This window comes from Vulpes lagopus, chromosome 4 (genome assembly GCF_018345385.1).
Source record: "Vulpes lagopus strain Blue_001 chromosome 4, ASM1834538v1, whole genome shotgun sequence".
NCBI classification, from domain to species: domain Eukaryota; kingdom Metazoa; phylum Chordata; class Mammalia; order Carnivora; family Canidae; genus Vulpes; species Vulpes lagopus.
Genome location: NC_054827.1, coordinates 51,527,824 through 51,545,441, shown reverse-complemented (window position 1 = coordinate 51,545,441; position 17,618 = coordinate 51,527,824). Strand labels below are relative to the sequence as shown.

The 17,618-nt window shown below is 41.9% G+C and overlaps 1 protein-coding gene across 5 annotated transcripts in view; it reads left to right on the top strand.

Moving 5' to 3' along the window:
* Window positions 1-17,618, top strand: part of SLC37A3 (solute carrier family 37 member 3) — an 82,855-nt gene that overhangs the window by 34,369 nt on the left and 30,868 nt on the right. For 3 of the 5 annotated variants that reach the window (XM_041753417.1, XM_041753418.1, XM_041753421.1), the window contains 7 exons: window positions 686-770; window positions 1,701-1,879; window positions 4,152-4,293; window positions 6,364-6,465; window positions 7,071-7,118; window positions 8,107-8,258; window positions 8,482-10,369. In XM_041753417.1, coding sequence (XP_041609351.1) covers window positions 686-770; window positions 1,701-1,879; window positions 4,152-4,293; window positions 6,364-6,465; window positions 7,071-7,118; window positions 8,107-8,258; window positions 8,482-8,697 — 924 coding nt within the window. In that variant the 3' untranslated portion in view covers window positions 8,698-10,369. Of the gene's footprint in view, window positions 1-685; window positions 771-1,700; window positions 1,880-4,151; window positions 4,294-6,363; window positions 6,466-7,070; window positions 7,119-8,106; window positions 8,259-8,481; window positions 10,370-14,372; window positions 14,439-16,003; window positions 17,395-17,618 lie in introns of those variants that run through there. The other 2 variants (XM_041753419.1, XM_041753420.1) reach the window with 2 other exon arrangements.

Here is a 17,618-nt window from a genome sequence, read left to right as displayed (position 1 = left end):
CCAGTTGCTTTTTCAGCTCTTCCTTAAGACATGGTATTGCTCTGGTGACATCATTAGCTATTTCCTTCTATATGTGTTTCTTAATTAGGACTGGGTCTTCTCCTTTATTCGTCTCCTTGGTGCCTTGTACTATTGTTTGGTGTATTATTTAATCTTCTTCACTGGATAGAATATTTTTGAGGGCAGATACTGTCTCTCTCTTTTAAAAGATTTTATTTCTTTATTCATGAGAGACAGAGAGAGGGAGAGAGAGAGAGAGGCAGAGACACAGGCAGAGGGGGAAGCAGGCTCCATTCAGGGAGCCCGACGTGGGACTTGATCCCAGGTCTCCAGGATCATGCCCTGGGCTGAAGGCGGAGCTAAACTGCTGAGCCACCTGGGCTGCCCAGATACTGTCCCTTGTGGGAGGATCTGTGGTGCAGAGAATGAGGCTTTGGGAGCCAGTCGTGATTTCACAACTGTAGTGGTACCATTCAGTGTCCCTGGGACTTGACCTGTCCTCTCTGAGCCTCGTGGGGAAAATGCGTGGAAAAGACAAGTGAAACTCAAGTACTGTGCCTGGCATGGACTAAGCACTCATGCTCATTCCTTCTTAGTCCCCTCTCTTTCCACATGTGCTTCTAGTCAATGTGCTCTAACCAATATCGCGGACGTGTAAGAAGCTCCTCTCTCCTCTCTCCTCCAGTATGCCTTTCTGGTGACAGCGGCTGTGCAGTTTGCTGGTGGGATCATCATCTTCTTTGGGCTCCTGGTGTCACCAGAAGAAATCGGTGAGGAAAAGCTATCCTTTCTATTCAACACGTCTTACTGTTATGGGCGAAGAGAAACCTGAGGCCAGCACAACCAATCTCTTGTTCCTTAGGAGAACTGTGAGCTCCTTTCAGTGAGTTGAAGGAGTGGTACTGCTGCTTATGGCCCATAGACCCTGTGGTTGTCTAACCAGACATGGCTGCAAATGTTTGAGGGCAGTGTTTCACCTTTATAGATTCAGGGAAAAACTCTTCATTTGCAAATGAGTTTTGTAATTGAGACACTGACTGGAAATTAGCATGATATATTTCTCATTTCACTTGTTTGAACAGATTTCTTTCCCTTCATAAAAGTAATTTAGTTTGATACTTATCTGTGGTTACATGTAGAATATGTACAAGCAAAGCCACAGAAGCAGATATATGTACAATTCTGTCTTCTGAGTGTTATCAAAGGGACGTGTCAGTTCAATAGTACATCATTAACATTTTTTAAAATGTAAGAGAGATAGTGTAATGTCATTGAACATGCATTGCTTTGGGGGCGCCTGGGTGGCTCAGTCAGTTAAACGTCTGCCTTTGGCTCAGGTCATGATCTTGGGGTTCTGGGATTGGGCCCCACATCAAACTCTCTGCTTGGTGAGGAGTCTGCTTCTCTCTCCCCCTGTTCTCTTGCTCTCTCAAAGAAATAAGTAAAATCTTAAAAACAAACAAATCCCAAAACAATATTGCTTTGAAGCCAGATGAAATAGAATTAGAGTCCTGGCTCTGTGGCTTATTAGCTGTGTGACTGTAATCAACCTTGATTGACCTTGGCCTTGAACCTTCAATGCTTCTGTAAAATGAGACAAAAATAATCATGACCCCACGAGTAATGATACATGCAAAGCACCTTGCACAATGCCAGGCATCTAGATGGCACTTAATAAATTGTGGCTATTACTGTTTTAGGTCTCCCAGGCATTGAGGCAGAAGAAAATTTTGAAGAGGACTCACACAGGCCATTGATTAATGATGCTGAAAACGAAGATGAATATGAGCCTAATTATTCCATCCAAGAAGGCAGTACTATTACCCAAGTCAAGGCAATAAGCTTTTATCAGGCCTGTTGTCTTCCTGGAGTTATACCAGTAAGGACGGTTCAGATCTCCTTACCACCACTAGTGAGAAGTTATAGCCTAGGTATTAGCACTGCCTGTGATAAAGCATCTTGAAGTATTTAGCTTCTCTTTGATACTTTATTTTAGGAATATATTCCCCTCAGCTTGTGTCTAGGGTGGCATGACTTGAAATTTTTTCTGTATTCTGATGTAGGGGTTGGTGTACTTTTTCTGCAAAGAGCCAGAGAGTAAATGTATTCAGCTTTTCGGGATGGGGTCGGGTAGGGGGGTGGTGGTATAGTCTCTACTACAACTACTCACGTCTGTAGAACACAAGAAACCCTGGATGATATGGAATAAATGGGTGTGGACAGGTTTGGCTGGCGAGCCCTAGTTTGCTGACCCTGACCCTGCATTCAAGTAAGAAGGCAAAATTGATATTTTTAAATATGTTCTTTTTTGGCCTGTTGAAGTATTGTAGAATTACATGTGACCAAGAGGGGTTTTGAAGGCTTCATTTAAGTCTGCCTTATTTGCCTGTATTCTTAGCATTCTAGGAAAAAAAAATGGTTTGCCCTTTTATTAAAAAAGTATAGAACACAGTACTCCACAGTATTTCTTGGTAATGCATTCCAGTGTTTCCAAAACCTTTACAGTCAGGAGAACTTTCTAACATCTGAACTAAATCCCTTCTGCTGCAGTTTTTCTGTCTTGATGTTTCGGGCGCTCTAGCACGGGAGTGGAAGTTAAGAGGCCTAGGTTATGTGTCCAGCTTACCCACTAACTCTCTGTGAGGCCTGGGGTAAGTCACTCAGCCTATCCTTGTGTCTCAGTCCCCTTTCCCATAGAGCAGAAAGTCAACCATTCTACCTCGGGGTCTGTAACATTGGGTTACTGTATTGTGAACAAGCACCTGGTTTTGTTTTGTCGTCTAATGGTGCTTTACTAGTGTAGCCCCTCAGCAAGATTCAGAGTCTGAAGCTTGCAGTACTGCGTACTCATTAGTTCCCTTCTGCCCATGCCCCCAAGCTGAGAGCACCGATATTTGCAAACACATATTGAAGCGTGAATTACAACAAATGTGTAAGTCTCCACAGTTCTGTAACCCAAAGATGACGTATTAGACAAGAGATATTCAGGTTCCTTGAGGCCTGTTATTATCCTAAAGATTGGTATTTTTTAAGTAGTTGTTAAAATACTCTGCTGGTAATAGTTTACTTTTCTGGGACAGACCTTACGTCCCTTGTGACTAAATATGAAACTCTTGCTCCTCCTCTGTATTTCACAAGCAATTGTTTCCTGACACGGGCAGGGATGCAGAGGAAATCGAGTTAACTTAATCCCTTTGTCTTTGTAGCAGGCTGTCTGGACAGAATGCCCTCATGATTGGGATTTGGCTCTCTAGGGGGTGGCTGTTGCCCTGCCATGGAAGCTGTTTTAAAACAAGTGATACCTAGGGAATAACTGGCCGCTCCAGGGAAAAGAATATACTAGCCAGACACCCTTTGAAGTCAGCCTCTCTGTTCCTCCCCCTTTTTCCTTTGATGCTAAATGTCAGGATTTCCTGGTAATAATGTGTTGAATATAAGAGTCTTAGCCCCACTGCCATCCTAAGACAGCTGCAACTTTTATTCCTCAGAGTAGAGCCACAAAGCCCAGGACGGTCATGTTCTTTCATTCCTGACTCATCAGAGATACTTTGTGCTTTTCCACTGGATGTTGGAATACAAGGCTTTTAGAAACCATAATGTGAAAGCAGTTTTAACGTTGATGCTTTCCTTAGACCTTGAAACTATAGTTTTGTCACATTGCTAACCACTGTTCATAACATTAACTCTGCAGCAAGTAGAAGAACCAAAAGTGTTGGGCTGCTTGGAATAAAAGCTGTGATGTTGTTTACTGGAGTTCTCTGCTTACAGTTAATGATAGTGGTATGGATACCTTTTGTCATCATCTAAAGAAAGGAACACGAGTATATGCCCTGCCTTTGAGGTTCAAAACACTGGTTTGCTTCTACCAGGGAACTGACAGGAGAAGAAACTGAGGACAATTAAGAAATACTCCTATGTATTTTTATTCTAGAGGCCTGCTGTGCATGCCTTTCTGAAAGCTAATGGGGTTAAAGAGAAGAGGGAGACAAGGTAGAGTCAGGCAAATGGGAATTTAGAGAAATGTGTACTTTTAAAATCAGGTACTGTTCTTCCCAAACTCCAGTGTATGGTTTTGCTTCTTAATTACATTAAGAACTGTGGTCCTGCTGTGCTGTCTGTTCCTTATTGATAGTTGCATGTTTTTCTTGTAGTACTCACTGGCCTATGCCTGCTTGAAGTTAGTAAATTACTCCTTCTTCTTCTGGTTACCCTTTTATCTGAGTAACAACTTTGGATGGAAGGAGGCTGAAGCTGACAAGCTGTCCATTTGGTACGATGTTGGAGGAATTATAGGTAATGCCAGATGCATCTCTTTCTATAATGAGAGTTTGTCACTAGTAATATTTTACTGGGTTATGAAATCTCACAGCATGAAAAGTTTTATTACTTAGTCCACAGCCATTTTCCCTAACTGTCCTACCAGTAAACAGCTAAACTCTTAAAAAAGAAAAAAAGGATCCATAGAAAAGAAGAGCCAGCCCACGGCAGCCCTGTGATTTATAGGGTTCTTTTTTTCTCGGTTCTTTGTTTATGCATCAGTTCTTTTGTGTTGGGAAGCACAGGGATGTTTCCCTCTGCGATCTCTTTAGATGTAACCCTTTGTCACACTCTCAGTGATATCATAGGTCTAAAGCTAATTGTGTGCCAGAGATCCAAGCTAGAATGTGAACTTTATCGACTTCCCACCACCCATAGTCAAAGAAGGGAAAATATTAGCTTAGTGTATAGATTTTATCAGATCATAGGGTAGGAATAATCGTGGGGATTAATTTCTGTGAGTATTTTGCAACTGCTTCATTGTGCACAGCTGTGCACAGATTTTACTAGTAACTTTTTGCTGTGGCTGAAGTATAAACAAATATCCAAGAAATTTTATTTTATTTATTAATTTATTTTTATAAAGATTTTATTTATTCATGAGAGACACAGAAAGAGAGAGAGAGAAAGAGAGAGAGAGAGAGAGGCAGGCAGAGACGTAGGCAGAGAGAGAAGCTGGCTCCACACAGCCTGATGTGGGACTTGATCCTGGAACTCCAGGATCATGCCCTAGGCCAAAGGCAGGCGCTCAATTGCTGAGCCACCTAGGCATCCCACACAAGAAATTTTAAAATAAGACAGTTGTACAGAATGCATTTTACTGGGTATTACTTATATGGCTGCGGCAAAATTGTAACATCCTTTGTGTAATGTTTGGATTTAGAATTGTGGTAAGGCTAAGCTGTCCCAAGAACAAGAGAGCAGTGTATCCTCAGGTGATATGCTGTTACTGTACTTAACTTGTCTGCCCTTATTCTTAGATACAGAGCCAAAGCTGAGGCTGCCACCTTTAGATCTGATCATGCTTCTGGGTCCTGTTGTGCGATGAGGATGTACCAGATGTCCCATAGCCCCTATTGCTTGAAATGGGGCTGCACCTACATGTGACCTTGTTGCTTAAAGGATTCACATTACCTTTTTCTAAAAATCCTGACCTGCTATTATCACCAAACCATAATTGCTACATTTAATTTCAGTGAACATTTATTGGCTGCCACTAATAGCCCACGAGGCATGGTCTTTAATGAATCATCTTTTAAAATAAAAAGCAGAGGGGCATCTGGGTGGCTCAGTTGGTTAGGCATCTGCCTCTTAATTTTGGCTCAGGTCATGATCTCAGGGTCATGAGATCAAGCTGTGTCAGGCTCTATGCTGAGCGTGCAGCCTGCTTAAGATTCTCTCTCTCCTTCTCCCTCTAGGCACACACATGCACACATTCTCTCTCTCACTCTCTCTCTCTCTAAGAAAAAACATTAAAAAAAAAAGATTTTATTTATTTATTCATGAGAGACACAGAGAGAGAGAGAGAGAGAGAGAGAGAGAGAGGCAGAGCCACAGGCAAAGGGAGAAGCAGGCTCCATGCAGGGAGCCTGATGCGGGACTTGATCCCGGAACTCCAGGATCATGCCCTGAGCCAAAGGCAGATGTTCAACCACTGAGCTACCCAGGCGTCCCTAAGAAAAAACAAAACAAAGAAATAATAATAAAAGAAAAAGAAAAATCAGGAAAAGCCTTTACTACTGGCTTGAGAAGGGAGAACAGCCAGGGATAGTCGGTGGTTTTGATGATTTTATTTCCTTTTTCCTTATTTTGCTGTCTGATTCATGGTGTCCTGCTCCTATCAGCCATCTTGGCAATTGATGGGTAATCTCCCTTAAAGGAAGCTGTGGGGGAAGCTTTTTTGAGAGAGTCAGCCCTCATTTTGGGTAGACCAGTGTCAGGATCCTGCTAGCAGGGGGAGGGTGCATGGGGAACAACAAGCTTTGGATAACTGAGCTAAATCATAAAAGGTTTTGTTTGGTTGTGATGCTCTCTTAATGCTTGCAGGTGGGACTTTGCAAGGTTTCATCTCTGACGTATTACAGAAGAGAGCACCCGTTTTAGCCCTCAGTCTACTTCTGGCCGTTGGGTCCCTCGTTGGATATAGCCGTGAGTATTCCCTGGCAATTAAATTATTTTTCTGATCTCTCGGGACTAAGGCATTTGCCACGAGTCAGCGATCAACCCTGGGGAGATGCTTGAGACCAGCTACAAAGGCTGATACAAGGCCTTTGTATAGTCCTGTAAACGCCTGGATAAAAAGTACCCTCATGTAGTTTTATTTGTGTTGGGGAGGCAACTGGCATCTCTTGTGCTTTGTTGGTTTGTTTAAAAGCTTGCTTGGGAGTGTATATGCTTTGTTTGAGGGTAGGCTCCAGAGGGCCAGCATTAGAGCCAATAAAACAATAAAAGGGAAACGGTTTCAAAAGAGGAAAGATGGTAATTAGTAGGTTTGCACTATGTCCCCCAAGATGCTGCTGAGATGGGAGTAGAGTTTTTCTTTAGCTTCTAGGAGTCTCATTAGCTCGAGCACCAGCAAGAGGCAGACATTACAAATAAAAGTTGAAGTAGGCGGTGAAAGAGTTGTATCCCTTTGTTGTCTCTGGGAGTGATCCGTGAGGTCACTGAGATCCCGATCTTTGCGTGCCTTTCAGTGGGGGCCCATGTAATCTGCTTTCAAAGTCAGCATGCTGTTTCTGCGTCTTTCCTCATAGGTTCTCCAAACGATAAATCCATTAATGCACTTCTGATGGCAGTTACAGGTATGTCGTGTGGCTCTGTTTCACTGTACTGTTACTGTTCCTCTGTAAATAAAAAGGAAGAAAGGGAGACCGTTTGCTCCCTCAGTTTGAATGATACTAAAACCTTCATTATAGAGAACTCTGCCTGCTTCAGATTCAGATTCTGTTTCTCTGCTATGATGTGACCTCCTAAGTCCTAGTGTTACAGAAGCTGTCCCCTCTGACAGAGATTTTCTAAAATGTTTGATTGCTGCCCCGGCTTCCCTTATTACTTCTGGAAGTGACTTAGGAAGATGCCCCATTGGAAACCAATTCACCAGCTTTCAAAAAGGTGTTCCTCTTATGTTGGAATTGGTCAGTATTTTCCCACTTGAGCACCAGATGAAACAGTTGAGTATAATTAGGGACCATGGTATAGAAAGATTATTTTTAAACCTTAGATCATACTCCAGAGAGTGAGAGCTGCTCATGATACGTGAGGCACATGGAAGTCATTCCAAGCATGTGAACAGATTCACGTGGGCCAACTCAGTCCTTGGAGCCTCATGGAGAGCAGAGGCTGATAGAACCATCTGCACTGTTTAGGGAGCCTTTTCTCTTCTCTCTTTTTGTTCAATATGTTTGCTTGTTTTTGGACAAATACTCAGTTGATACAACTGTCGTAGTAGAAGTTGACCAGCGAATATAATTAGTTATTAATGAATATAGACTTTACGGGATGAGAAAGGTTGTCTATTCACTGTATTTTCTGTATCTTTGGTTTTTATAAAGTATACCAAAATATCGTGTAATCCAAGTAGGGCTTTCAGAAAAGTGGATGCTAACTAGTTTGAGGAGGACGTTATCTGGGAGAGTTTTCATTTTTACTGTTTTTTTTTCCTCCCCCTTTTACTGGTTCCCTCCAGCATACTGATTAAAATGTTGGGATAAGAGTTTGTCTTGTCCAGGGGATTTCTAGTGGGGTGATGAATAGGGTTTTAATGAGAACCTGTTTTGTTTATGACTTCAGGGTTTTTTATCGGTGGACCTTCTAATATGATTAGTTCTGCTATTTCTGCGGACCTGGGTCGCCAAGAGCTAATCCAAGGGAGCAGTGAGGCTTTGGCGACTGTCACAGGAATTGTTGATGGAACTGGAAGCATTGGAGCTGCGGTGGGCCAGGTGAGGGAACAAGAGAGGGGTTGAAAATTGAGCGGTGAGTAGTCTCTCATTGGTGGAGAGTTTGCACCTGCCCACTGAGCCACAGTAGGTGGCACTCTTGTGCCATATAGTGTACTTTTCTGTAAGCCTTGGGTTTCTGATCTTCTCTGAGGTCAGCTAATGTGACCTAATATGGAAGGTCCCTCTACATTTTTTAGTTTCTTCCTCCCACTTTTATTTCCAGATTCTTCCTGTCTGGAGAAAAGCTGACACTCCCTCAGTCACAGTTTGCTACTCCCTTCTTCTCAGCCTGAACTTGGCACTCCGAGGAGCCACGAGACACGTGCTTCTCGTTATCCCCCACCTGGCATGCACACCCTATCTCCTCTCTTGTACCAGACACACACGTTCTTCACATGGATCCCTACAGATACTGCCATGGACTCTGCAGCTGCTCTGAGTCACTTTCTCTGCTTCTAATGAATGTCTCAAAGGGAGGTTCATAAATGTCTGTGTCAGAATCATCTGGGTTATTTATTAAAGTACAGAACACCAAGCTTACTGCAGGCTTGCTGAATTAGACCTGGAGATCTATGTTTCAACAAGCCTTCCTGATTATTCTTATGCACTCTAAACTAGAGATGGTCTAGGCTGAAATTGGCCTATAATAAGTAGTCAGAACCACTCAAAGACTTAAATTTAGCCTTCTCTTCCTTGGGACAGTCGTGAGTCATGCTTCTCCTAGGATATACCTTTCCAGGTCATTTAATGCTAATTTTTAAAAATAAGGATCAGAGAATCATCTACATAGATAAAATAATTGAAATTTTGGAAGTCAATGAAATGTTTAATGGGCAAAGAAAATATAGGCAAAACCTTGGGGGATGCTTAGTGGTCAAAGATGTAGGAAGTCAGGAGAGTGCCGTGGAGGTGAGGGGAGGTGTTAGTGAGATCAGAGGTATAGAGGGGCCAGAGAAGGAGAATGGAAGAAAAAAGTCTCTTAGTTTTGACATTTAGGTTATTACCGGCCTTGACTATCGCTTTTGCTTGCTCTGTGGGGGTAGATCACCAATGTGTGATTGCTGGTGGCTAATGAGAGAGCAATTATTGAGGAAAATAAGCCATCTTAATGCTTATCACTACCCAGCCATACGTTATATCTTTATTCGTTAGTATCTGACTCTCCCACTATGATATAAGTGTGACGAAGACAGCATTTTGTCTTGTGTTCTACGGTAGCCTCAGTATGTAGAATGGTGCCTGGCACACAGTAGGCATTCCCACATCTGTTGAATGGCTGTAGAATGAATGATTGATATGACTGATGTGCTTAGCATATTTGATTATGAGACTGAAGAGGGGAAAAAAAAACTAGCAAAAGTAGGAGAAATGTGCTTTTACTTGATTGTGTGCTGCAGTAGGAGCCAAAAATGCTATTGGCTACTAGTTCAGAGGTCTTTATGTAAGGGGTGAAGGGTGGTTGTATTGGACATCCTTTTCTGATACCACTGTATTTTTGGTTATTGTTTCTCCCTGATATTTTCTTCATTAATCAAATGGGTGGGTTATAATGAGCATTTCAGGGAGTTTATTTGTATTTAGAATGTCTCCCCTGCCAGTATTCAGATCCCTAACTGTGAACATGGGTCAGCATTAGGCTCACTTTGGTGATTGGGGAAACGACATCTGGAGGAAATCATTGTTAGCTTCATTCATTCCTCTTCCATATTGGTTTTTGAATAATTTCCCATTGTGTGGAGGTTCCAAACTCTATGACTTAATATTAGAAACTTAATGAGCCTTGTCCCAGTTCTCCTAACTTAACCTGAACAGCTTCCCCACCTGCCTTGACTTCACAAGAAAAATGTTTGTTTCTCTCTGGGTTTCCATAGCAGTTGATGCCTACCTCTAACAGAGTGAATGTCATGGTGCATCACATTTACTGATCTGTCTGTGCCAGACTCTGCATTTCCTTGAGAACAGAAACTGTTTCCTTCACCTCTGTGGTCCCAATGCTTAGTATGTTTTTGACACATAGTAGGGGCTCAGAAAGATTAAATTGTGGTATCTATCCAAGAAAAATGAGAACAGATATCTACATAGGGATCCCTGGGTGGCGCAGCGGTTTGGCGCCTGCCTTTGGCCCAGGGCGCGATCCTGGAGATCCAGGATCGAATCCCATGTCGGGCTCCCGGTGCATGGAGCCTGCTTCTCCCTCTGCCTGTGTCTCTGCTTCTCTCTCTCTCTCTCTGTGATGTGACTATCATAAATAAATAAAAATAAAATAAAAAATTAAAAAAAAAAAACACTTGAACACATACATGTTCATAGCTGGATTACTCATAACAGCTAAAAAGTAGAAAAACCCCAAATGTCCGTTGACTGAGGAATGGGTAAACATGTGGTGTATTCATATGATGGAGTAGTATTTGGCGGTTGAAGAGGGTATCTGACACTTAAAAGTTATATAAATGCACCTAAAAATTAGGAGGCTAAGTGAAAGAAGCCAGTTACAAAAGACCACATACTTAATGATTTCATTCATACGGGATATCCCAAATGGGCAAATCTATAGGGAAAGAAAATAGATTAATGGTTGCCTGGTGTCAGGTGGGTCTGCGGGGTGACTTCTGAAGGTACAGATTTCCTTTGGGGGAGGGGTGATAGAAATGGTCTACAGTTAGATTATGGTAATAGTTGCACAATTCTGTAGATACACTAAAAACCATTGAGTTGTATACTTTAAATGAGTGAACTTATGTTATGAAAATTATGTGTCAATGAAACTTTTTAAAAGAAAGATAAAGTGGCAGAAAGACTTGGGAGCACCACTGTGAACCCCCCTTTTCTTTTTTAAAGATTTTATTTATTTACTCTTGAGAGACACAGAGAAAGAGACAGAGAGGCAGAGACACAGGTAGAGGGAGAAGCAGGCTCCATGCAGGGAGTCTGATGTGGTACTGGATCTGGGAACCCCAGGATCATGCCCTGGGCCAAAGGCAGGTGCCAAACTGCTGACCCACCCAGGGATTCCCCCTCTGTGAGCCCTTTATTTTTATTTTTATTTTTTTTAATTATTTATTTATTTATTTATGATAGTCACACAGAGAGAGAGAGAGAGAGAGGCAGAGACACAGGCAGAGGGAGAAGCAGGCTCCATGCACCGGGAGCCTGACGTGGGATTCGATCCCGGGTCTCCAGGATCGCGCCCTGGGCCAAAGGCAGGTGCCAAACTGCTGACCCACCCAGGGATTCCCCCTCTGTGAGCCCTTTAATGGGTGACTAGACCTCTGCTTTTTTGCTTTCCATATGTAATCTAGGCTAAATCACTCACTCATTTTGCTTTAATTATTTTCCACTTATAAATTTTACTGGTAGTATGTGGTGGAAGAACACAGGTAAAACTTTCACATCTGTGGTCAGTTGATTTTTGACAAGAGTGCCAAGACCGTTCAGTGATGAAGGAAATGGTGCCGGGGAAGCTGGATATACACATACGCACAAGGATGAAGGTGGACCTTGCCTTACAGTGTAGACAAAAATTAACACAAAATGGATCAATACCTAACTTTAAGAATTAAAACCGTAAAAACTCTTAGATGAAATCATAGGGACAAATCCTCATGACAAATATGTACAAATGGCCAATAAACACATGTAAAGATTCTCAGCATCCTTAGTTATTAGGGAAATGCAAATCAAAACTCAGTGAGACACCACACCTATTAGGACAGCTAACAGGGCAGCCCTGGTGGCTCAGCGGTTTAGTGCCGTCTTCAGCCCGGGGTGTGATCCTGGAGACCCGGGATCGGGTCCCACATCAGGCTCCCTGCATGGAGCCTGTGTCTGCCTCTCTCTCTGTATCTCTCATGAATAAATAAATAAAAATCTTAAAAAAAAAAAAAGGACAGCTAACAACAGAAAAGAACAAGTAGTTGTGAGGATGTAGAGAAACTGGAACTCTTACATTGCTGGCGCGAATGTAAAATGGTGCAGATGCTGCGGAAAATGCTTTGGTGGGTCTTCAAAAAGTTAAACAGGGAATTGCCATATGACCCAGCATTTCCACCCCCAGGAATATAACTTGAACTGAAACAGGGGCAGCCTGGGTGGCTTAGCAGTTTAGCGCCGCCTTCGGCCCAGGGCCTGATCCTGGAGACCTGCGATCGAGTCTCACGTTGGGCTCCCTGCATGGAGCCTGCTTCTCCCTTTGCCTGTGTCTCTGCCTCTCTCATGAATAAATAAATAAAATCTTTAAAAAAAAGTCTGTTTAAAAAAAAAAAAAGAACTGAAATAGGACTCATACGTGTATACCAATGTTCATGGCAGCATCGTTCATAATAGTCAAAAGGTTGAACCCAACCAAATGTTCATCCACTAATAACCGAACAAATGAAAGGTGGTATGTCCATAGCATGGAATATTATTCAGCCATAAAAAGAGAGGACATTCCAACATGTGCTGCAACCTCGAAGACAGTACACTGAACAAAATATGCCAGACACAAAAGGACAAATAGTGTGTGATTCCACTGAACATGAAATCTCTAGGACAGGCAAATTCTTAGAGACAGAAAGTAGATCAGAGGATACCAGACCTGGGAAGAGAGGATGGTGGGGAGTTATTGCTTAATGGGTACAGATTTTGTGTTTAGGGTGATGAAAAATTTTGGGAATAGATAGTGGTGATGGTGGTACAACACTGAATGTACATAATGCCTCTGAATTGTACACTTAAAAATGGCTAAAATGACCGATTTTATGTTACATATATTTTGTCATAATAGGAAAAGAAAATGGGTTAAATGCTATTAGATTCTTTTGGGTGATTGAAGTAAAGAATTTGCCATGAAATGTTAAAGCCATATAGAAATCCTCTGAGTAGGGCAGCCCGGGTGGCTCAGCAGTTTAGCATCGCCTTCAGTCCAAGATGTGATCCAGGAGACCCGGGATCGAGTCCCACGTCGGGCTCCCTGTGTGGAGCCTACTTCTTCCTCTGCCTGTGTCTCTGCCTCACTCCATCTCTCTGTGTATCTCATGAATAAATAAATAAAATCTTTATTTATTTAAAAAAAGAAAAAAAAGAAATCCTCTGAGTAAATAACACAATTGATAAATGAGTGACAGGGGCGCGTGGGTGGCTTAGTCAGGTAAGCAGCTGCTTTCACCTCAGGTCATGATCCTGGGGTCCTGAGATCGAGCCCTGTGTTGGGCTCTCTGCTCAGTGGGAAGTCTGCTTCTCCCTCTCCATCTGTGCCTCCCCCTCTGCTTTGTTTCTTGCTTTCTCCCTCTCAAATAAATGGATGAAATCTTTAAAAAAAAAAAAAGAGCAACATACTTAAAAAACCAACTGTTTTTAAAAACATCAAAGCCTCAATTATAGTACCTTTCATTGGAAGAAAGAATAATTGAACAGAAGTGGCTTGAGGATGTTCATCTTCCTCTTTTATTAGCAAAGTGAATTAAGGTAAACCTTTTAGCCCTGTCATCTGTTCTGCAGTTTTTGTGCTTGGACTCTGCCAGCTTATAAGCCACCCAGGCGCCCCTTACAAGGCCATGGGCGCCTAGGTGGCTCAGTTGGTTAAGTGTCGCCTTCGACTCAGGTCATGATCCCAGGGTTTGAGTCCCATATCGGACTCCTTGCTCAGCCAGGAATCTGCTTCTCCCTCTCCCTCTGCCCCAACCTCCCACTTGTGTTTTCTCTCTCTCTCTCAAGTAAATGGATAACATTTTTTTTTTTCTCTTAAAGATGAAGGCCAGGGGATCTCTGGGTGGCTCAGCAGTTTAGAGCCTGCCTTTGGCCCAGGGCGTGATCCTGGAGAATCGGGATCGAGTCTCATGTTGGGCTCCCTGCATGGAGCCTGCTTCTCCCTCTGCCTTTGTCTCTGCCTCTCTCTCTCTGTCTCTTGTGAATAAATTTTAAAAAAATATTTAAAAATAAATAAATAAATAAAGATGAGGGCCAGGTATCTTTAAGTAGGAACATGCACATGAAAGCTTTGTAAACCAAAAGACAATCTACGAATCTTAACTCCCTTCTCATTTTCTGGAAGAGCTGTGTTTAATCTACCTTTCAGCTACTTCATTTGATTAATTTATAAAGGATTATATTGTAATTTCTTTTTCTCCCTTGTAGTACTTAGTGTCTTTGATCCAGGACAATCTGGGATGGATATGGGTGTTCTACTTTTTCATTCTCATGGTAAGTGAATGTGTCCCTTTTAACTAGTGGTTTCTCTTACTAATTTAGTTCAAAGCATTGACTTAAGTCACTTAAAGCAGCAGAATTGCTGATTGCTTTTAGTGACCCTTTGTGAAAAGTAACATTTTATGAGTCTCAAAGATAACATTCTTTTTTTCAAGGTGGGAATGGGTCTTTAGTGTGCCCTTGACCTGAGCCTAATGGGTATTGTCATTTATAATTCCAGAAAAGGTGGTGAGAGACTTATCGAAAGTATCGGTGTACTCTTCCGGGGTACTCTCTACCTGCTAAATATAATTTGGGAATTCTGAAGGAAATTACAGTGTACACCAAGCGACATCACACTCAAAAAGAAGCATTACTATAATTAACACTGTGGTGTGTAGGTTCTAAAATGATGAGAGTCTCTTGAGAAAATATTTGTCATGCCTTAAACATTCTTGGCTGGAATTGTACTTTCTGGGAAAAAGCCAATTGAGAACAAGGCGTTATACTTTTAAAATGTTCTCTGTTGAGTAAGTATGTGACCTACCCTCCTTTTACATTATTGGTGAGATGGTGCTCAAGACAGGTCTCCCTGAGAGAGCCTGGTGACAGCTTCATCCACAAGGGGATCCATTTAGTATCCCATCCCTATTTCTAGTGCATCCTAATTGGAGGCAGTCTCAAGCACCCCAAGTCCAGACATACTCCTCCAGCCTTGTCCAAGGAACCCAAGGATAGTTCAGCTCCCAAATTGCTTGGAGCTGCCTTAAGGTTATCACAAAGGATGCTTCTTCTGTCTAACTGCCTGCTAGCTTCTAAAGACTGGGCCATATTTCTTTGTTCTACATCTGACATCTGTGCTAAATAGAGGGAAATGTCTCCTGAGGAACCTGCTCTGTGATCATACAAGAAGTTGTACCAGAAAGAAAACTGGATCTCTGTCATAAGAAGCACTGTTTTTAAGATGAGCTCCAGAGGTGCCTGGCTGGCTCAGTCAGTAGAGCATGCAACTCTTGATCCTAGGGTCATAAGTTTGAGCCCCACACTGGGTGCAGAGATTACTTAAATAAATAAAAAATATATATAGCAAGCTCCAGTACTATTTTTTTTTATTTCTCTACCTATGGCAAATTATTTAATTTTGCGTACCTTAGTTATTTTTTTCAGGAGACTGTTAAAAAAATATTAACTTTGATTTTCAAAATCATTTTCCAATTCATTAAAAATCAAGTTATATTGGGGCAGCCTGGGTGGCTCAGCAGTTTAGCGCCACCTTCAGCCCAGGGCGTGATCCTGGAGACCCGGGATCAAGTCCCACGTCGGGCTCCCTGCATGGAGCCTACTTCTCCCTCTGCCTGTGTCTCTGCCTCTCTCTCTCTCTGTGTCTCTCATGAATAAATAAATAAATAAATAAATAAACAAACAAACATAAATAAATAAAATCTTTAAAAAAAAAGATCAAGTTATCTTTGTACGAAGTCAGAATGAATCCAATTGTCCACATTATTATGTTCAAAACATGGTGCTCTAACAGTTAATTAAATTGTCAATGCATATTTAATGCTTTTTTCTCTTCACAGACAAGTTGTACAATTTTGTTTATCTCGCCATTAATAGTGAGGGAAACCTGCTATCTTATGCAAAGACGACAAGCTCACGTATTGAGTGAGTGAGTGTTGCCCACAGAAGAAAAAGAACAATGGGAGACACATCAGGACCATTATTTTTTTAAATTCACCCTATTTGGGGGTTGTCTTAAGAGCTCCAACAAAACCTCAGATTGTCAAGCCTCTTTCAACAGTGTCAGCCACTTGAGATATTGACCAGTGGTGAAGGCCAGGCTGTTTTTCTGCACTACATGAGTTATTGTGGACAATTTTCACTGTTTCATAAATGTACTGATTGGCCCATGAATCTGCCAGCCTCTTTATTTGGCCTGTTGAAATTTATCCTTTTAACCTGAAATACTGTCTTTGACTTGGACCTTAGTTCTCCAGCCTGGAAAGTTGAGTGGCCACGAGACAGTTGCACATGGTTTGCATCAATGACGGGCTCCACGAATAGGAAGGAAGCATTGGATTTTGCTTTGATAATGAGTTTGCAAAGAACAGTCGCTCATCTTTGAAGCATCAAATCCTGGTAGTGTGCTCAAGCTGGATCAAGTGTCAGCCTGCCTTGGACAAAGACTCTCTTTGTTAACTGTGGTGGGAAAATCACACTACATGGTGACTGGCTCAGTCACTCTATCTGATCTAAAGTTATTCACCTCCAGAAGCAGAAATACCTTCAAATTATTGTCACCTCATTCTCTTCTGTCTTCATTCAAAACTCAACTCCTGGAAGTATGCAGTCTTCGTTTCAAGAACCATAAGGTACATCAGCAGTTATCATGAACATTCCAAGGTGTAGCTCATGACTGAAGTACTCAACTCCAGATTTGCTCTTTGGGGGACATTAGGATCCACTAGGACGCTAATCTGCTTAGCCCTGTTTTCAGAGAGTTGATCTTTCTCACAACCGGGTTCCTTGAGTTACCTCAGCAGAAGACTAGAATTAGAGACAGAGGACAGACCTCTTGTCTATAAGACATTAAGTATATGACCTTGAATCACAGGAATGGGTTACTAGGGCCTGGGGACTAGGTATCTATCCGTTAGCAGTTTGTAGCACATATGTCTTCAAGGCTGTGAATTCTGTACTAATTATCAATATTTTTAGGTCATTCTGTATATGTATTTTAAATTATGGACATGAACTTGGGGGAAAATGTGCAATTTGGAGGGCTGCTTGATTTGTGTTGGGTTAGGGAATATTTTTCAACTTCTTGCTTTATACTCTAAAATGTGGTGTGTTTATGAACTTGTTCATGTTATTTAATCAAGGAGATTTCCAATCGTTAATTCCTCATTACTGACAAAAAAGGGAAAATATGAAACACAGGAAGGGAAAATAAACTGACTTTTATAGTAAATACCTGTCCATCTGGTTATTTAAATATATACTCTGACTTCCTCCTTCTAGAATATGATTCATGCCTTATAATTTCCTGCTGTTGACCATTTACTGACCCGCTGATGCTGCCAGACTGTATAACTAGCTTCTCCCTGATAGCCCCTTCTCTGTTACGTTCTGTGAACACCTTCCCTGCCCTTTTGTGTGAGATTGTGCTAAATTTGGATGAGCTGCCTGGTTGTA